Below are 21,758 nucleotides of genomic sequence, written 5' to 3' on the forward strand. Positions count from 1 at the left end.
TCATCTCGATGACTTTCTAACATTCGTATACGCTCATGTCCATTTTTCTCTTTACGCGTATGGTTTATCTACCTAACTGTACTGAGGACTGTTTAAGGCAGAAGTGTGTCTTTTTTTCTTTTTCTCTAGAAAGAAGCCCCAGATAGCCGACATCTGATATACTTTAGTCTGAATCCTTTACTGTATTCAGTCATTCTGAATAAAAACTGCTGAACTGTTTGTCCTGCTACATTCAAGAGGGAGGGAGGATGCATAAACCCCAGAGAAGGAGCGGATGTTTCAATTAGGGGAAATGCTCTGAAGGAAAAGGACACGGTGCTTCCGAGGAGACACAACAGGGCTCTGGCCGAGTGCCCACTGCACCCCCTTTACCCACTGTGCACGTTGTCATTAGAGAGCTCTAGGCATGATCACGGTGAGAGCCCTAAGGGAGCTATGCATTCACGCCAGGGACACAACCAGGAGCGAACTGAGCTGGGGACCACACCAGGCCCAGTGACTGTGACAAAGGCAGACATTGGCTTACCATCTAGTTGTAGAAAAACAACCCTAGCTAAACCAGGCGGGTATTTTACTAATGCGTCAGTTGATTTAAAAAAAAAATTACAAGTGGCTATTCATCAGTTTATTCAATGTCCACTGGCTTGTAGCTTTTTTGCCGATAGTACTGAAGGCCTTGAGCTTTGGATTTTGGCGATAGAAAAGCCTCCTAGAGAATGGCACGTGTATTACAAAGGAAGCATCTAGAACACAAGGTCCCTCACTTCTGCTTTATGATGTGAAATTTTGTTTGGCTAGCTTGAGACTATGTTCAGTTAATAAGGTTATCAAACTGGTGCTTATTTTAGGTGGCTCTTTGCCAAATCCAGGACACAGGGTAGGCACATGGTGGACAGGACTCAGCATGCCTCCATCTGAAGGGCACACGTATGCATTAACGCTTCCAGAAGAAACAGCTTTAGTCAGACTTTTCCAGTTGCACACCTATTATCTGAACTGAAATTACTAGTTCATAAAATAAAAGTATATTCCAAATCCATGTTAAAACTGTGCATGTGAAGGCAGAAAATAAAAAAGGAGAAATAAGAGAAAAAATTGTACTAGTAGCTGTATGGAAGATCAACTGTAACCTTGGTATGTTTGAGCCTTTTGCAAATAATATCTATCATTAGCCCAGGTTAGTTTCAAGATGAGGAAGAATCTTGTTACCATGAAGAAACTATTATAGTAAAGAAGTAATAGCTACGGTTTCGAGAAATATACATGGAAATTCCACAAATACAAGGAAGAATCTTGTTACCATGAAGAAACTATTATAGTAAAGAAGTAATAGCTAGGGTTTCGAGAAATATACATGGAAATTCCATGTTAACAAAACAGAAATTAATGTGGTAAGGGGGATCCTGGAAAAATACCAGGCTTTCTGAACCAAATCTGCCTCTGAATACTTATTTTTAAATAGTTTTTTAAACAGGATGCGCTCTCACATGCAGTAACATGCAGTTTAAAATGATTTATTTGACAAACTTCTGTGGCTTACATTTCAGCATTTCATCAACTGCAAAAGTGAGGAAATAATTCATGGGCCTGGTATGCTTTTGAAAATATTTATGGTTCATAAAAATGTACATTTGTATAGTTTGAAATGAACATATTCTAAGAAAGTTCAAGCATATACAAGCATTGTTTAATCTCACAAAATATATTAATTTTGTTGGGCATATCTGCACTATAAAAGGGTCTTTAATTTACCAAAGGATTTGACACTAGCTATATTTTAAGTTGTAATTATTTTTTCCAGTCTAAAGAGGGGTTACAACTCATGCTATACGCACATAGCTTTTTCTGTGCAACCATGGGGATGAGAAGAGACACCAAAAGGGGAGAGTTCTAGAAAGAAGATATAGGGCAGGCAATCGACAGGTGTCCCTTATGGAAGACTTTGGAACAACATCCAGTCAGCTCTAAAGACACTTAAATACGAGGGTCAGTCCTCATCTGCATATACCTGTTTTTTTTTTTTTTTTTTGAACACACTCATTCATACTGGAAAACGTAATAGTGGCTATTTGGTCATGAATCTTTCAAAGGGCTTGAAAAAGTCCCTGTAAGTATCTTCTGAAACACTGGCATTCTTTTATGGGGAAATCTACCAGTGAAGGAAAAGGGGGAATTTCAAACGTCCTTAAGTATTTGACTTAGATTAATATACTTGCCAAGGAATAAGCAAGTTGCTGTTCTCCATGTTTGGAGTCTGTGAGAAAGTGGTGGCTACAGGCTTTACTTTGCAGCCAGAGAATACACACTGCTGTTCCAGAACGACGAAAGGCAGCACAGATGGAGGGTCAAGCCTGCTGTCCCATTCTCCATCTTTCCCTCTTCCCAGACTTCCAGCTGGCTGCACGTATATTTAAGTTATTTGCATGGCTAAAAAAACCATCCAACTTATATTTCTAAGGTTTTTCTCAACAAGTTGTTGCTTTAAAAGAAAATAATAAATGCAAATAATGAGAACTTAAAAAGCGGTCCTAATTTTATATCTATTTTTGGTTATTAACAATTAAAGAAAACCAAACACACCACCCCAGGGTTTTCTCAAACCAATCAACAGTTCTTTGGCAATGTTAGAAGAATACGACTGCCATGCTAATTAACATACTTTATGACAAGTCTAATTAAAGTGTTGAAATAGGAAAAAAACTAGAAATGTGTCCAAGATGTTCATTTGAAACTGTCATGTTCAACCGTGTCTTTTGAAAAAGTCTTTCGTACATGAAAATATAAATGAGCAGTTTTTCCTCATAATAAATGAAATTATGTGGCATTTTTTTCCAGTTATAAAAGGATAACGACCACATAAAAATTTGTGGAACATAAACAGTAAGAGAGTATTATGCAGAAGGCCCTACCATGATTTTAGTATAAGTTACGAGAACAGATAATATAACAGTAGTCTGGATGTGATGGCAAAGAAAAAAAAATACAGAGAAATAGCACTGTCCCTAAAGTTGAATGAGGTGTTGATAGCCCTGTAATCAGTCTAAGTAATCATCCTCCTCTCTTTCATTTTTATGCACCACCTGTCAATTCTAGATATTACCAATTACACTAAATTAAAAAAAAGTTCCATTTTGATAAATTCAGGCAGAAAACTGAATACACGGAACAAGAGTTTTGACCAAATTTTTGAAAAAGATTCATACACACCAAATTAACTAGTTCTGTTAAGAGGCAGCTATAAAAATACACATCACAAGCTATACGGAACTTTAAAATCCAGTTAAGATGGAGGAAGCCTGGAATTTCTTAGTGTATCTGAAGAGCACTGTAAACCCAAAGGTAGAAGCATCTTAAGTAAAGAGCATTTCAGCATTCTGGCATGTTCAGTTTCTACTGTTTAATATCTCACTAATATACAGAGCATTTCAGAAGGTGGCTACGGCCAGGAAACCTCAGAATGGGTTCTGTCGTCACACCTGATCCCGCAGGCGGGCCAGTCTCTGGGATAGTTCATCTTGCTCGGCGGAAGCCACGCTAGTGCCCACGGAGCCGGTCTGCCCCTGCGGCAGCTCCATGTTGAGGTCTAGGCCAGCCTCGTCTGCCATTTCCTGGAGCAGCATATCCACTTGGTTCTGGGGAGTGGTCAGCGTAGTCGTGCTGCTCATGGTGTCTTCCATTTGCTGCGTCTGGACGTCCAGCGTCTCAAACTGGTGCTCGAATTTGTCCATCAAAGCTGAGATCTTCTCCAGATTCATAGTCTTCAACGTCGCATCCATCGACTTAACCACACCGGCCATCGACTTGGTCACCTTGCCCATCGTCACCGCCGTCTGGACTCTGGCAGCCACCGCATCGACCCGCGCACTCATTCTCAAGAAATTCACCGCCTGGTTCTTCTGGCGAATGGCGTTTTCGGCGTGTATCCTCGCCACTTCCATGTTGCCCTTCTGAATGGCCTTTTTAATCTTGGCCTTTTCGGCCTTTTCCTCCTTGTCGCATTTTTTGGCACTCCTGCTGAGTTCTTTGGCGGCGAACTTTAGGTTGAACAGGTGTTTCTCCATGTTGGACATAGCCGGATGGCTCCTTCGGGTCGGTGGCCAGGGCCAAAACGAGCTCCGAACAGGGAGAAAGAGACAGGTCCGCTCCCGGCCGCCGCTCCTTTGTTTTGGTCCCACTTCCTGTTTCTACGGCGCGCGGCGCAGACGGTGACGTCAGAGCCCGGCGCCGGGGCGGGGTCTATAGGGGGCGGGGCCTGTAGGAGGCGGGGCGGGATGGGGGGGGGGCCTACGGGACCCGGAGGGCCAGGAGGCGCCCGCGGAGGCGGGGCTCGGGCCGGACCACGCAGACGCGGCCGGGTTGCGCCGGACGCTGCGGGTGTAGGTTACGGCGCTCGCTCTCCACGCCCAGTTTTAAAAGCATTTAAGCATTAGTAAATTCACGAAGACTGGTGTCCACGCACGCTTGGGAATATATCTATTGAGGTAGACAGGCTATGTCTAGAGCTACACGTAAAAACAATCTCTGAACTCCAAATTGGCAGGCCTTAAGGCATCTGGTAAAACGGCTGAAAACCGGCAAACCGTCAACTAGGTTTGCAGACTAATGCTTGCTTTATTTGCATGGGTAACTGCCACCTTCTCAGGGGAACCTGAAACGGTGGATCATTAATGCATTGACAAAACAAAACAGAAGTTGCATCATTGAGTTGCTTGGAGTATTCTGATACCCTTTTACTGCAATGGGTGAAAACACCTTCCCTACCGTGGACCACCGTTTTCATTCTGTAGCTTTAAGTTCAGCTTATAGATGTGTTGCCAGCAACTATCATCCAAAAATCCTGTGGTTTAGTAATAAAAGGACCCATCTTTTGCTGACACAATTCTATCTATTTGATGCTTTATAAATATCCAAGGAACTTCACTCACATTTAAGTTTGACAGGCTACGTTGTCATTTTAAATCATGCAGGCAGAGAATGGTGAGGTTTTGGGACCCACACCCACTGGCATACATCAGAACTGTCACTATGTATCATACTCTTTAAAAACTCAGGCTTTCTAATGGCAGCAATGTGTGCTGTAGTTTTTTTGTTTTAGAAAGATTCCTCAGGTACAGGCAATAACAAAATATAAGAAGGCCCAACCTGCCCTAATGAGCTAGGTCGAAGATGAATACTGAGAGCTAATTCTGTTTAGAGAAAATTTTAATCAGGTGTCGTACCGTCCCTTTCCTGTGGTAACTTGCCAACAGTCTTGAACCACAAAGTAAAGGAGTGCTGGCGTCACATGCATCTTCCAAAAACACCGTACTGATTATATCACTCATTTGCTCCAAAACCTGGGCATAAACGCTGAACTTCTCTGGGAGACATATGGGTCCCCACCTTTTTTCCTTTCCTTTTTCCCCTATGTGCCAGTCAAACCAGACCAAAGCATGGAGTCTAGGATCATTTGCATCGTTTGATCAGTGTGGAGAATGAGGTTCACTTGAAGCTCCTCCCTCTGCGTATACTGCCCCTGCTGCCTGGGCTTACACCCCGTGCATCTCTGCCTGCTGGGATCCTGCCCTTTCTCAAAAGCCACCTTCTCCATGAAGCCTCCAGGGCCCCCTCCTCTGTGCTGTCCCTGTACTCTGTATCTCCGCCCTAGCACATAGGACATAACTCCTGATTTGGGGTCTCTGGGTTCAGGGCACCTACTATATTCTGAACCACATGGAAGCAGAGAACAACCTTATTCCTTTCCCTCCAAGGAACCCAGCCATCTCTCTGCACATAGCAGGCACTGAGTTCAAAAAGCCTTGCTGAATTGAATTGTGGTTGAGAGGAGCCAGAACATTATCTTAGCAGCATATCCAAGATTACTTTTTTTTCCTCAAGTAGTAGAACTCTTTCTTTACATGAGACACTTCTAGAAACAATATGAACAGCAAATAAAAGGGAATAAATCAGTTTGCAGTGGGGATAGAGGGCCTACATCTCCTTCTCTGCTTGCCCTCCACCCCAACAACCCACCCTCCCTTTCCTTTTTGGGTTCCTTGCAGCTAGCAAAGCGGTTCCTTGACATGTTCCATAGTTTGCCTAACGACAAATACTAACTAGGCGAGAGGTTCTGGAATTTAATTACGAGAAACTCTGATAGATGAGGAGGAGGATGATAATGAACACTGATTAAGTACTAATATGCCAGGCATTGTTCTAGACACTTTATATGAATAAGCTTATCTCATCCTCATGAACCCTATGGGGTGGATACTACTAACACTTCCGATTTACTGGTCGGAAAACTGAAGCACAGACAGCTAAGCAACTGGCCTGAGACCACACATCTGCTAAGCGTTAGAAATAAGATTCTATGGGGGCACCTGGGTGGCGCAGTCGTTAAGTGTCTGCCTCCGGCTCAGGGCGTGATCCCAGCGTTCTGGGATCCAGCCCCACATCAGGCTCCTCTGCTGGGAGCCTGCTTCTTCCTCTCCCACTCCCCCTGCTTGTGTTCCCTCTCTCGCTGGCTATCTCTCTGTCAAGTTAATAAATAAAATCTTAAAAAAAAAAAAAGAAATAAGATTCTATGGATACAGTGAGACCAGTAATAAAATAAGGCGGAGTCCAATCAGTTAACAAGAATAAAAGAGTAATCATCTTTGGCGTAAAAGAAGATGGTGACTAAGCTGTTCTTTTGAGAAGACTGAGGAATTGCACCGACTGCGAGGTTAATGCGACCTAAGTAAGGTGATAAAAGCAATTAACATGCCCTGACGCTACAGTCATTGATGGATGGCAAGTCTCCTCTCTGGGCTGGGGTGGACTTCCAGAAGCCATATTTTCAGGTATCAGGACAGCCTGGAACACGGAAGAGGCCAGCCTCACCTTTGGCCAGTGCTCCTCCCCCTCCTTCCCCTGAGCTCAGGGGTAGCAGCCCCCAGGCCCCGTCCCCTTCTCTCCCCTATCAATACCCCAGCCATCCTCATTGTGTTCAGTATGACCTATAGCTAACACTCTCACTTCTACACTTCTAGAGCAAAGTTTCCTTCCATGTATCCCCAACTGTCTCCCGACACTGGAGAATTTGGGGTGCCAGACTGTTTGGCAACTCCTTCAACTGACTGAACTCTCAGTCCTAACCTCTAAAACCTGCTCATTCTACTTCTTAAATGGCACCTCTGTTCATCCAGTTATTCTAGCCACATTCTTAGGAATAATCCTGGACAACTCCCTACTATGTTCTGTTGCTAAGTTTTTCCATTCTTGACATTCCATCAAGGGTGAAAACCTTCAGGGTCTGTTTTTGACTAGCATACTTTCTTTTTCGTGTATCTAGCAAAGGGGAGACTATTTTGAGTTTATGAAAGACTATCAAAGGAAACTTTGGTCCTAAGGCAATTCTGACTGCACGTGAGAATCTTCTGGACTCGATTCATGGTGCAAAGAAAGAATACAGACCTTCCTTGATTTACAAATATGCTACATCTCAATAAACCCAGTGTAAGTTGAAAATATCCTAATTTGAAAATGCATTTAATACACCTAACCTATCGAACATCATAGTTGAGCCTCGGCAACCTTCAACATGCTCAGAAGACTTCCATTCGTCTCTAGTTGGGCCAAATTATCTAACACAAAGCCTATTTTATGATCAAGCATTGACTGTCTCATGTAATTGACCGAGTACTGTACTGAAAGTGACAAACACAATGGCTTATGGGCACAGAATGGTTGTAAGTGTACTATCCTTGTGAGCACATGGCTGTCTGGGAGCTGTGTCACTGCTGCTGCCCAGCCTTTCTGGACAGGAGCTTACTGCACACCGCTAACCAATGGTAAGATCCAAATTCCAAATTCCAAGTACGGTTTCTACTGATGTGTATTGTTCCCACACCGTGGTAAAGTCGAAAAGTTGTAGTTGAAGTATTGTAAGTCCGGGACCCTCTCTATACAGTTTACAACCCTGGGACTAGTCAGACCTTCTGCGGTAATAACACCACCTTATAACACCCACAGCCAAAGTAGAAACTTTCTTCTTAGGGACTGTAAGAAAATTTTGATTAGAGTACAGACATTCCTAGAAAGCTGCGAGTCAATCCAGTTAATTATTTTTATCATAAAATGAGGAAGAAAGATATGTTTTAATTTGGCTCCTGTAGCCTATTGTTTTTCTTTCTTCCTTTGAACCAATACAAATGTTTTAACTTGAGATATTTAAGAAGGACATACAGCTTGATTTCACTGGAAAAGAGTCATTTGCTAAATCTAAAGACATTCCAAAATAAAAGAAGAACTAAATACACATGAAAAATAGTTTTATTGTGTGTGTTCAATGATTACTGGCTTCTCACAGGTCGTTTTCCAGTAGTTTTGAAATGTTATGCCTCGAACTCTCTTTTAGAACTCCTCACTCACCACAATTTGTATCTATGTATATATTTGTGATTTGCTCAGTAGCAGCCTGTCCTTTTAGATCTTTCCATGGTGACATTTTGGTTCTTGACCTCATACCTGGTACTGATCGACCTCTGGGACACACAGATGCTTAGTAAATTTCTGTTGAAAGTATGAATGCCTCCAAAGAAAAGAGCACTGGATATATACCCACTTGGTGACCATTTCAAGTACCACATTACATACTTATATGTTACTGTATATCTTACATATGTAATTGTTTCTATTCCTTTTTAATTTCGGAACACAACTATAATTTAGACCTCCAAGAGTCCTCAAACCTTGGGATATTGCAAACTCATTGTACCCCACATTATGTTAACGTGATGTCAAGGTTTGAAAGATGAGAACAAGAAAGAGTTAGAAACAGAAGAGTTGCACTTGAGTGGGCTTCCACATTACTGTGCGTGCAGACTGGTGATATCTGGGTTATTGGTTCTCATGGTGGCGTAGGGAGTCAACACTCTTACGAGTATCTGAATTCCCTATGTCCTAATGGTCTAATTTGGCATCTACGACTGTATTGACAGAGGGATTCTCCTGTTCCTTCTCTACACTGAGTAACTTACCAATTTGATGACAGGCTAGAGATTAACTCTAGATACTCCTGGCCTTTAAGAATGGTCCAGGATTACTTTTGTTGCTGAGTAATGCATTGATTACCTCGTTCGAGATGTTCACAGAACTGGGGGGCTCCATATGCCTTCCCAGTCCTCCTTGTAACAAAGAAAGATCTAGATTTAGGACAAATCGATGGCACGTATTCTTTTTTAAAAAAAGTAGTCTCTAAATATTACTTTTCCTGCTTGGGTTTTGTTAAAGCATAACTTTAGACTCTCTTTAGTTCCGTCTTATTTTAAGATGATTTTGGACTTTCCAAGTAAAAGGAGCAATATGAAAGCAGAGGGAGTGGTGTGCGGTGTGGTCCGGACTGGGCATGGGGCACCGGGCTCTTCTTTCCTGTCCTGGGCAAAGCTGTGTGATTACTTGTGTGACCCAGACCGGGCAAGCTCTCCTCATTGGGCATCATTTCCTCATTTATAAAACTAGAAAGGCATCATATAAAACTATGATCTAACAGTGGGTAATAATGCCTTCATCAGCCCTTGGCACTTTCAGGAAGGACCGTTCAAAACAACTAAAATTAAAAAAAAAATCCCTCAAAATAATTCAGGCAAAGTCTCAAAAGAGTGTGTTTTGGCAAATATGTGAAGCGACAACGACTCTCACACACTACTAGTGGGCGTGGCAGTAGATACAATCTCCTTGGGAAAAAATTAGCATTCTCTAATAAAGTGAAAATATGCATCCCCTCTGAGCACGCATTCACGTCTCTTATCCACCCTAGAGAAACTCGCGCATGTATACCCAGTTACAAAAAAAATGTTCAGAGCATCATTATTCGTCATAGCCCAAACCTGGAAACAACCCGACTGTCCATGAAGAGAACAGAAAAATACATTGTGGTGTCTTTTTATAATTGAATATTATGTAGTAATGAAAACAAATAGCTATAACCATACTCAACACATGAATAAATCTTAAAAACTTAATTTGAGCAAAAAAAACCCTAGACCAAAATGGTATACACTGCATAATTTCGTCAAAAAAAAAATCTCTGAAACAATCTGTACAGATGTATTGTAAAATTTACTAAGAGAAAATGTGTATTATCTAAATTGCCCTTGTCCCAGCAATTTGTGATGGACATTTGCAGATCTTGCAGGAACATGTAGAGTAGATTAAGCAAAAAAGAGAAGGCAGACTGTCTATTTCTGTGTGACTCCTTCATTTACAGAACGGTCTGTAGAACCCCCTTTGATGGGGTTCCTGCCTCAGAGGGAGAGAATAGTATGAGTAGAAACTACACTACAGAAGGAAAACAAAGACCTGAAATATTTTTTGTCTGTGAAATGGGCTATGTATTCCTCTTTCCAGTCACTGTTCCCATTTTTCACCAGAAAATTTTTTTTAAAGATTTTATTTATTTATTTGACAGAGAGAGAGACAACCAGCGAGAGAGGGAACACAAGCAGGGGGAGTGGGAGAGGAAGAAGCAGGCTCCTAGCCGAGGAGCCTGATGTGGGGCTCGATCCCACAACGCCGGGATCACGCCCTGAGCCGAAGGCAGACGCTTAACCGCTGTGCCACCCAGGCGCCCCTCACCAGAAATTTTTATTATGCTACTTTTTTTTTTCTTTTTAAGAAAAGCTATTTCCCTGCATAGAAACACATCGCAATATCCCCTGCTGCCTGACTGTCCAATGGGACACTGGCGGGGCATCCAGCAGACAGTTCTGGATGGAGAGCGATTTCACAACTACAGATCTGGGGCAAATGAGTAGGACTGCACACCGGCTTGTCCGGGCTACTCTGGGAACCGGGAAGCTGGCTGTTCTCACATCACTTTTTAAAAAACTTGAACATTAGGCTTACAATCCGCGAGTTAAAAAAATTGTTAATGTGCACATTAGGCAGTAAATTTCGCTGCATATGAAAACCTTCTCTTGTCCTCCTCTCAGTGCATCTTGTGTATGTCATGAAATCAGATTGTCAGAAGCCGGGAGCATCCCCAGAGCTAGTCTGGATAGAGTACTGGGACGGGGCGGTGGTGGGGGTCTTACCATGGCTCCCGGGAACAAGTGCGTGCTGCTAGCGTACTCATATCCCTAATGATGCCGCATCCGTCCTGCCACGAGACACAGCTTGGAAGTCACATCATCTCACAGTTGAATTAAGCTTCGGTCAAGCGATTTAGCATATTCATGGCCACAGAACAGAGTACTTGTTCTAACAACTGCCTATTCTGAGAACAATTTGAAGTCCTTTCAATTCTGGTTTAGCCCCTACTATATCCAAAAAGGAAGGAGTCACTGGCCGTTAGTGCCCGTGCAAGGCTAAGCCTGGTAATCCCCTTTGGTCAAGGAAGAACTGCAATTAAACTTTGGAGCCCAAACATTAAGATTTGTTCATTTAAGCTGGTATCTTTAGTTAAAAGCAACCCCGTATTAGAAACCAAATACAACTTAATTCAGTGAGTCCTACTAGAATTTATTTATTTATTTATAGATTTATTTAAAGATTTAATTCATTTTAGGGGCGCCTGGGTGGCACAGCGGTTAAGCGTCTGCCTTCGGCTCAGGGCGTGATCCCGGTGTTATGGGATCGAGCCCCACATCGGGCTCCTCCGCTGGGAGCCTGCTTCTTCCTCTCCCACTCCCCCTGCTTGTGTTCCCTCTCTCGCTGGCTGTCTCTATCTCTGTCGAATAAATAAATAAAATCTTAAAAAAAAAAGATTTAATTCATTTTAGAGAGAGAGCGTTCATGAGCGGGAGGGGCACAGGGAGAGGGTGAGAGAATCCCAAGCCGACTCTGAGTGTGGAGCCTGATGTGGGGCTCCATCCCAGGACCCTGAGATCATGACCTGAGCTGAAACCAAGAGTCGGACACTTAACTGACTGCCCCACCCAGGCACCCCCAAATAATTTATTTTTAACACTTCTATTTAGAATGTAATTAGTCTTATAACAGAGCAGAATATCTCTTGTCACTTCTGTATTTCTATAATGCACTATGACAGGATTCAGTTTTCTCTGAGACGGTGAACACTGGTGGCTTAAAGGAGGCCAAAGATCAATATTTTAAAAAAGAGTGTTAACTTCATGGGCGCCTGGGTGGCTCAGTCAGTTGGGTATCTGCCTTCAGCTCAGGTCATGATCCCAGGGTTCTGGGATCAAGCCCCGCATTAGGCTCCCTGCTCAGTGGGGCATCTGTTTCTCCCTCTCCCTCTAATGCTTCCCCTGCTTGTGCGCGCTCTCTCTCTCTCACATTCTCTCTCTCTCTCAAATAAATAAATAAAATCTTAAAAGGAAAAATAGAAACCTTACCTCTCTTTAAAAAAAATAAAAAATAAATAAAGTGTTAACTTCAAAATGGTTTCGAATTTAGTCATCAGGTGCAAGAGACCTCAACTAAAACGTAATGGATATGCATTCTTGTTCTATTATCTTTGATGGCGTTGGGCTAGAATCTTCCAGCGTGTACCTGTATCCCACAGCTATTTACTGAGTTCACAGTTCAGGGACGATAAGTAAGTCATCTGCAAACATGACGCACGTATAATGTTCCATAAAGTAGGGGTATTTATTTCCCCCAGCGTTTCTTCTCCTGGAAAGTTCTGCACACCTGTGGCATCGAGGTGCTGGCTGAGGTTTCCTGATAAATTCAACAGGTGGTGGTTTCTTTTCTAGGAGCCACCAGGCTGCCTCCGGACATGATTAACCATGTCCTAAATATAGTATGTCCCAGCCAAGACTGGCAGCTGGAAAACAATACTTAATAGTGAATCTTAACATACTGCAGGAAAAGGAAATTTTTTTTTTTGAGTAGTGTAGGGGTTAAAGGAGAACTCAAAGCTAAATTAATTTCACCTTACATTACAGTGTGAAACTCTGCGAATTCTTCAATGTCACTTTACAAGAACTAGGACAAGGAAACAACCACAAGTTGCAGTCAGCGTGGTTCCTGCTGCCTGGAAGCATCCTGGTGTTTCCTTTCTGCCAGTGGCCCACTACCTGCCTTAGGTCCTTACAAGGAAGCCAACCTTTAGAATCTAATTGTGGAAGCATATGGTTGACCAAGGGTGGAGAAAGAAGCTGTAGGAAGAATCTTCTGAGGAGGGGTGCCCCCTGGGCTCTCTATTTTCAGAGACCACGTATGGGAACACGGACCTTCCAATCTACACCCACCTCATGCTTGAGTTTCTTATCTTAAAAGAGATCTGGGATGTCATTAAACATGTTCAGTGGAGGGTAATAACAATTTTTCTTTTTTGCAAAAACGACCTATTAAGTTCCATGGATGTTAGAAGAAGATATATTTAGTCACTGCAGGTATCTTGGCAGAGTACAGCAAAGTGATTTCTTTCTTAGAAGTTACCACTTGTCTCAGGCAGCTGGTATGAAGACTCTTTCTTTCCTTCCTCACAGAAATAATGTAGAACATTCACCTTAATGCAAAATGTTAATTCCAGAGTCACAGTAATAGAAAACAGATTCAGAAACAGAGGCATACCACGCACTGCACTGTTGTCATATGAATCAAAGTGCTAGTGAGCAAATGGAAATTCTATTTGTGTTTAGATCTCCTTCGTCTAAAAATAATAATAGAATAAACTTGTATTTGAAAGATGGCTTTTCACTGATATCACAGATTCTAATTATTATGTGATCAATGTGGTCTGGTGTAAGAAAGAGGTGTAATTCTAACCACGGACAGTAGTAGTAATTCTAACTACTATTCCAAGGGAGGCTTTTTCTTTCTCCCTGTTTTTTTGATGTGTTATCCAAGGGCAGCTTCCTTACTTGCTAAATTCAATGTAAAGGCTTTAATTAAAGTTCTTGATATCGCGAACACATTCTCGTTTACTGGGAGGAGGGGAGCAGTTGTACAATGTACCGCTACGGTATACGGTTTTCTCTGAGATGCTGGACACGTCTGCCCTAAAGGAGGCCATGTAGCAGCAACCATCCGTATTTCATTGCTTTTAGCGGCTGAATAATATTCCATTGTATGGGCACATCACATTTTGTTTCTCCATTCATCATTTTTCTTGTTTCCACTTTCTGGCTATTTTGAATACTACTACTATGAACAGGCATCGTGCCTTGATCTGAGCTTTCCAGTGAAATTGATTCTGTATACATGAGAATGGTGACTGTGAATGGTAGAGAACACAGAGAAAGAAAAGTTATAAAAGTCCATTATTTAACCACTATTTCTGACCACCTACTACGAGGCAGGCATGGTTACCACGTACAGTGGAAAGCAACAATTCCATGTGAGCAGTCAATAATGGCACGTGAGGGGCGCCTGGGTGGCACAGCGGTTAAGCGCCTGCCTTCGGCTCAGGGCGTGATCCTGGACGTTCTCGGATTGAGCCCCACATCAGGCTCCTCCACTATGAGCCTGCTTCTTCCTCTCCCACTCCCCCTGCTTGTGTTCCCTCTCTCACTGGCTGTCTCTATCTCTGTCAAATAAATAAATAAAATCTTAAAAAAAAAATAATGGCACGTGAACCATCCATAAGAAAGAGTTTTAAAAACTCGATTAGATTTATTATTCATTCAACGCATATTTAATGAGTCATTATGGTGTCAGCCTCTGCACGGAGAGGAGTAACTCAAAATGCCACGGAAACAACCTCTGATAAAATTACCTGCTAACTGCCGTGGCAAAAATTCTTTTTTAGAGATATTAAAGACATATTTTCAGCATCTCTGAGAATCATATTTTCAATCAGTGTTTTGCCTTTGCATTTCTGTTCCTCTTTTTCCTCTCTTAAACTGATTTAAGAAGGAAGCATGTGCCAAATGTGAAGCGTTGGAAGTCTTATACTGAATGCTTCCCACAGCATAACTACTGTCGCCGCACTCAGTTCGCGTGCGCAGACGAACCAGAATGCACTGTATGGGGCCAGGAACATGAGCTTCAATCAAGCAATCGTTCACCACGTTTTAATGGAGGCTCTCCCCCGCCTTGGAATTAAATAGAAAAGGTCCTGAAATTAGCAAATCCCAAGGATCGGCAGTCTCCAAATGAATTTTACTGGGGCGTCCAAGTTCAGATCTAACAAGCTAGTTGCAACAGGGGATCTCAAGTTAAAGTGCATTTGAAGTGCACGACTCAGCAGTGTTTTGCTTGTTCACAGTGGCGCAGCCATCTCTATGATCACTTTCAGGACGTTTTCATCGCTCTGAAAGGAAACCTGATACCCATCAGGCAGTCACTCCTCAACCGCCCCCCTCACCCTCCATCAGCCCTATGCAACCCTAATCTACTTTCTGGCTCTATATGTCTGGCTGGGGCATTTCATAGCAACGGAATCATACAACACGTGGCCTGCTGTGTCTGCCTTCTTTCACTGAGCATAATGTTTCCAAGGTTCTTCCCTGTTTGGGTTTCATCCCTTTTCGTAGCTAGATAACAATCCAGCGTATAGGCAGACCACACTTCGCATATCCATTCATCAACTGATGGGCATTTGGGTTGTCGGCTCTTATGAATAATGCTGTGAATGTTCATCTTGAAGTTTTTGTATGGATGTATTTTTTTTTTAAGATTGTATTTATTTATTTGACAGAGAGACAGCCAGCGAGAGAGGGAACACAAGCAGGGGGAGTGGGAGAGGAAGAAGCAGGCTCATAGTGGAAGAGCATGATGTGGGGCTCGATCCCAGAACGCCGGGATCACGCCCTGAGCCGAAGGCAGACGCTTAACGACTGTGCTACCCAGGCGCCCCTGGATGTATGTTTTCAATTCTCTTGAATATGTATCTGGGAGTGCAATTGCTGGGTCACGTGGGAGCACCATGATTAACTCTTTGTGGCTCTGCCAGACTGTCTTCTGAAGCAGCTGTACCATTTCATATTCCCACCAGCAATAGCTGAGGGTTCCAATCTCTCCACATTCTTTTTTTTTTTTTTTAAAGATTTTATTTATTTATTTGACAGAGATAGAGACAGCCAGCGAGAGAGGGAACACAAGCAGGGGGAGTGGGAGAGGAAGAAGCAGGCTCACAGTGGAGGAGCCTGACGTGGGGCTCGATCCCATAACGCCGGGATCACGCCCTGAGCCGAAGGCAGGCGCTTAACCGCTGTGCCACCCAGGCGCCCCCAATCTCTCCACATTCTTGCCCACATTTGTTTTTGGTTGACTTTGCAATTACAGCCATCCTAGTCGCTGTGAAGTGGTATCTCATTATGGTTTTGATGTGCATTTCCCAATGGCTAATGCTGTTGAACATCTTCTCATGAGCTTACTGGTCATTTACATATCTTATTGGGGAAATGTCTATTCTGATCCTTTGCTTGTTCTAAAATTGATGAAAGCATGAATATTAAAATTATTTAACCTTTTATTACTGAGCTGTAGGAGTTATTTATATATTCTGGATACAAGTCCCTTAAAAGATACACGATGTATATACATATATTCCCCCTTCTCTGAGTTGTCTTTTCACTTCCTTGAACCATGAGGACCTCTATAAAAAAACCTGGCTTTCATCTGCAAACTATGCTCATGATATGAATTGGATGGAAATGGAAGGTAGATGAGAGTGGCTTCAGAAGCTGAGGAAATGGGTGCCCTTGTGAAAATCCACTTATTTATGAGCTTAGGGCCAGGGCTTATCATCTTTACAATCTAGCATCTCGTGGCGCCTGACACACATTTGAAGCTCACTTAATGTTGAGGTTTTAACCTAACATAGTCTCTTACACCTTTAGGCTTAAGGTTTGAAATCCCGGGGGTGCCTGGGTGGCTCAGTTGTTAAGCATCTGCCTTCGGCTCAGGGTGTGGTCCCGGCGTTATGGGATCGAGCCCCACATCAGGCTCCTCCGCTATGAGCCTGCTTCTTCCTCTCCCACTCCCCCTGCTTGTGTTCCCTCTTTCGCTGGCTGTCTCTCTCTGTCAAATAAATAAAATATTAAAAAAAAAAGATTTGAAATCCTGGATAAATCAAGTCATATTATGGCGTGATGTAGTCCTGTGTAATCTTAGGCCATTCTGTTTCCTCCTCTTTGGGTTGGTGTGAGGATGAATTTGTTACCTTGTGCAATGTGCATAGAACAGTGCCCGCCTGGCGAATTTCTGCAACTCTGAGCTAGTTATCTTGCAGCTACACTTGGAAGCTTAGAAATCCGGAACACACATGTAAGTCTCTCTGAACCCGTACACTTTGTTCTTACTCGTATTTAGTGGTTTTCAATCTGAGGTCCTTGGGGTCCTTGGAAGTGTTTCAAAGAATTCAGCAAACACTCAGAGAATTGTAATAAAAACGCTCCTACAGGGAAATGTCTTATGTGGCATATTATAATGTGTGGAGTACCACTGATGTGTTAACTTGTGCTGCTATGTAATTTATTTTTCTGTAGACTTCTGATCACATCTGTACATACGTCTATCCCTCCCCTACATTTTATTATGACACATTTCAAACATACAACTTGAAATAATTTTATAGTGGATGCTTGCACACCTACCATCTAGGTCTTGCCATACATGATTTTACCATACTTAAAAAAAATCACATATCTATCTGTCTGTCTACCTTACTTTTGATGCATTTCAAAGAAATTGCAGACACCAATTCGCTTCTTCCTCAATACTTCAGCACACAGATCTTTGTCTAGACATCAGTATTTGTTCACGGTTTTTTTCCGTTGGGTTAAAATTGAGGTCCAAAGAAGCACAGCTCTTGAGTGTACCTTTGCTGAGTTTTGACACACGTGAACACTTGGGCACTCCAGCTCCTAGCAAGCCGTTATGCACGTATTTTCCACGTCTTGCAGCCGTGCTGCTGTTTGGCAGGAAGGCTGTGGGAGTGCACTGGCCATCGTCCAGACGGCGCGGCCCCTGACCCGCAGTATAGCCACGAAGGTAAGTTCCCACAGGACTCGGACTCTGTGGCGGCCTGCGGCATCACGGCCCGCCCCGTGCTGAGCCCAGGCTCTTGTCACAGCAACTGTCACGTCACCGCAGGTGAAAATGTGGCATGGAATAGCATTCCGTCTTAAAGACTATCTTTGTGCATTTAAAAGTTAAAAGACCAAAACATTTACGTGTCTATCAGACTTGGCTTTTATGTTTAGAAATGTGAGGAGGCTGCTGGGAACTCAGCTTGGAAGAGAATGTCTTACTCTTCTCCTTTCACATTTGGCATCATTTAACTTAAAATGTTTCTTGTGATTACAAAGCAAATTAAAAAAACCAAACAACCCCGTTTTTGCTACTATTGGCCGTTACTCACCTACCTAACCCAGAGTGTTCCCAAACACCCTCTCCCCGGCAGGAAGACACTGGACCTTGAGCTCTAGTGAAAGACCCAGCTGTCATCTATGAGCACTGGGTTTCAATTCTGCTTTTGTCCAAATGGCCACATAGATCTTATATGAAGTAAATGTGACCCATGTGAACATCTAAAATAAATTTCTGTCTAATAAGATACCACTTTGGTTTGATATATTTATTCCAATAAAATATGACTTTGGTTTGGTGTTTGATGCAATTTGCATTTGGTCCTGCTGCTATAACTTTGGAAACTGGACTTAGTCTTTATTCAAACAATTTTTAAAAATTTTATGTATTTAAAAAAAAGATTTTATTTATTTATTTATTTGAGAGAGAGAGAGAGCACGAGCAAGGGGGAAGGGTAGAGGGAGAAGCAGACTCCCCACCGAGCAGGGAGCCTGATGCAGGGCTTGATCCCCGGACCCTGGGACGTGACCTGAGCCGAAGGCAGACACTTAACTGTCTCGTCTGGACCACCCAGATGCCCACTGGCCTTCGTCTTTAAATTGGGCCCTGTGGAGTGTTCCTTGTCACCAACTGAGCCACCGAAAGGAGCGTGGGAGAGGCTAAGGGTGACGTGCTGGGCTCCTCACTGCTGCTGTCCCCTCCTCACTCCTGGCACCCCGCACAGGACACTGTTTGACAAGGGTTCTATTTCTAAGAAACAATTGGCAAAATACAGCTCTAAGGCGGCAACAACATTATTATTATTTACTCTATATAGTTCAAGGGCTTGGTTTTCACAGCCCTCGAAATGAATCTAACAATATCTAGGGGATGGGAAACACCAGAAACTAGTGTGAGTTGCTGGAAGGGACAGGACTTGTAGCCCCATGTCAGCATCCTCTCTTTATAGGAAGCCCGATTCAATGAGGCGACGTGTGGGAACCCACCAGGATTCTCCACCCAAGGGAGTCGTTTTCTGAAAGATTTAAAAAATTTGTTTACACAGGTGAAAAATGGGAAAAAAAATACCTATTGGTCTCTGATCCTGATTCCTGGCACAGAGCTTCTGAAACCCTTGTAAATTCTTTTTTTTTTTTTTAAAGATTTTATTTATTTATTTCACAGAGAGAGAGAGAGAGAGCAAGCAGGCAGAGCAAGAGCAGCAGGCAGAGGGAGAGGGAGAAACAGGGTCCCCGCAGAGCAGGGAGCCCAACTTGGGGCTTAGTCCCTGGACCCTGAGATCATGACCCAAGCCGAAGGCAGATGCTTAATGACTGAGCCACCCAGGCGCCCCCCCCACCCCGCTTTGTAAATTCCTAAGTGGGAAGAGCACTAGAGGCATCTTCTCTTCTGATATTTCGTCTTTGACCCCCGTTCCTGACACTAGCTCCTAAATCCCTTGTACCTTCCTGTGTGACAGGAGTATCTTTTGTTTTAATGAGGTGACTCCGGGTGGGCTCCTGGATGGGGCCGGTCACAACAAGGACCAAGCCATCATTAGAAGCTTGGAACTTTCGGCTCCCCACTATCCCGCCCTCCAGGAAGGGGAGAGGGCCGGAGTTAAGGATAGATCGGGCCTACATGACGGAGCCTCCATAAGGACGGGGTTTGGAGAGCTTCCAGGTTGGTGAATGTGGGCAAGCACCGGGAGGATGACACACCCCAGCTCCACGGGGACAGACGCTCCAGGGCTCCAGACCCTCCCTGACCTCACCCTGCACACTCTTCACGAGCCTTCTCATCTGTATCCTATACTGTTGCCTTGAATAGACCAGCAAATGTAAACTCAGTGTCCCTGAGTTCTGTGAGTTGTAGGGCAGAAGCTGTAGACAGCCTATCGCTTGAGACTAGGGGCAAGCTCGTGGGACCGAGCCCTTGACCTGTGGCAGGTGGGCAGCCTCAGAACCGAGCTGAATGGAGGACACCCAGCTGGTGTCGTGGTGAACTGCCTGGTGTAGGAAAACACCTCCCACATCCGCTGTCAGACGTGTTGTGAGTGTGATCAGGGGGAAGCACGAAGGAGACACAGGCGGAGGGGGTAGGCTACCTACTTACACGGAGGCATGTGTGTCACACAAGCCCCCTTCAAAATTCCTTCCCAGGGCAAGGGTTCCAAACGAGCATGGGAAAAATGGATAGAAGCAGGAGCTGACCGACTTATTCTGAGATATCTGGTCTACCTACTTTGCCCTGCCACTAAATTTATTCTTCATACCTCAAAAAAAAAAAAAGTGGACTATACAGCCTATAAACAGCAGCATTTCCAATTCTGCAGATCAAGAAAATAACTCCGACAACAGATCTGGCTCAAGAGGAAGGTCAAAGTGAGAGTTAGGAGAATGTTTACGTGCCCCAGGCGGTCGAGTGTATGTTTAATGAGTTGAATAGTATATAGTAACATACACATTTTAAATTATAGTTTCTCTTATTTTAAAATGACCTGGAAAAAAAAATCAACTTTGAATTTGAAACTTCATTTTTGCTAGTAATTTCCTGATTGTCCCGAAAGCTTAGATTCTGGGACTTGGGAGCCATGGGAACCAAACGGCGCTGGAGAGTAAATGCGGGAAACGTGCTCATCAAAACTCCTGACAGATGGCCAAAGGCAGACAGGGACGCAGAAGAAAATCATTGTGCCTTTCTCAGGACTCTTCTTTCTGGAATATTCTCTCTCTTTGAGAGTATTCTGAAACCAATTAGTCAAACAGGTGCACCCCTAGGAGCGCTTATCATGTAAACAATTGGTATGAAGCCCAAGAATCGACACTGTGAGCTGTGAAGTTTCAAGTTACATTAAGCAAAGGCTGATTTTATAAACCTGTTCTGAAGATTCAATTTTCTCTGATTTTCTTTCTCCCAAAATAGCTGTTTCCATGGCTACATAATCACTTATTATTAGGACTTAGAGGAAATGCATTTTGGGGGATAATGTGGTAGAGATTGTCTTTTAATTTTCACAGTGGGAACCGGGCACTTCTGGATAAAATATAATCTCTGGTGATTTGCACAGCTGGCTCGGTGCTTCAAAGACACTCATTTGCCCCCAAAGTACAATACTTGATCCTCAGTTATAATGACTGTTCCCATACTCCTCTAGTCAAGGCTGACGGCCCCGCCTTACCACACCCTCTGCTCAAGGATGTGGGGGTGGCCACTGACTGGACCTGTGGGCCCCAGGGACAGCAGGTGAGGCCACGGCCAGAGGCAGGCCGCCTGGCCTTTAGCAAAACTGATCTCTCTGTTTGCTCTGGGATCTGGCCTGCAGATTACAGCATGCACCTGCCGTCAGGATCCAGGGATAAGAAGAGACAGGGAAAGCAAAGTTGAAATGGCCAGACGGCAGGAACAGAAGAGCTGGTCCCCACAGTGCCTTTGACTCAACAGTGGTTTCCCAGAGACACTCAGAAAAAATTCCCCTTTTCTTGAAATAGCCTGCGCAAGTTTCCACTCCTTGCATGCCAAATAGCATAATAAAGATCACCATAGCTTTTTTCATTTGTATACCATAGGCGCTTTATAATTCACGGGCT

The 21,758-nt window shown here is 43.5% G+C and overlaps 1 protein-coding gene across 1 annotated transcript; it reads right to left on the reverse strand.

The window, feature by feature from the left end:
* Nucleotides 1–3,382: 3,382 nt before the first annotated feature.
* On the reverse strand, nucleotides 3,383–4,199 carry CHMP1B (charged multivesicular body protein 1B). Its single transcript, XM_040619646.1, has one exon. It carries the CDS (start codon nucleotides 4,068–4,070, stop codon nucleotides 3,471–3,473), a length of 600 nt encoding a protein of 199 aa, XP_040475580.1. The 5' UTR covers nucleotides 4,071–4,199; the 3' UTR covers nucleotides 3,383–3,470.
* Between the last annotated feature and the right edge of the window lie 17,559 nt (nucleotides 4,200–21,758).

Source organism: Ursus maritimus, unplaced genomic scaffold (genome assembly GCF_017311325.1).
Source record: "Ursus maritimus isolate PB19 unplaced genomic scaffold, ASM1731132v1 scaffold_33, whole genome shotgun sequence".
NCBI classification, from domain to species: Eukaryota; Metazoa; Chordata; class Mammalia; order Carnivora; family Ursidae; genus Ursus; species Ursus maritimus.

What these genes read in the sequence shown, in the direction of transcription:
- CHMP1B (XM_040619646.1), bottom strand. Translation starts at nt 4,070, where the DNA reads ATGTCCAACATGGAGAAACACCTGTTCAACCTAAAGTTCGCCGCCAAA.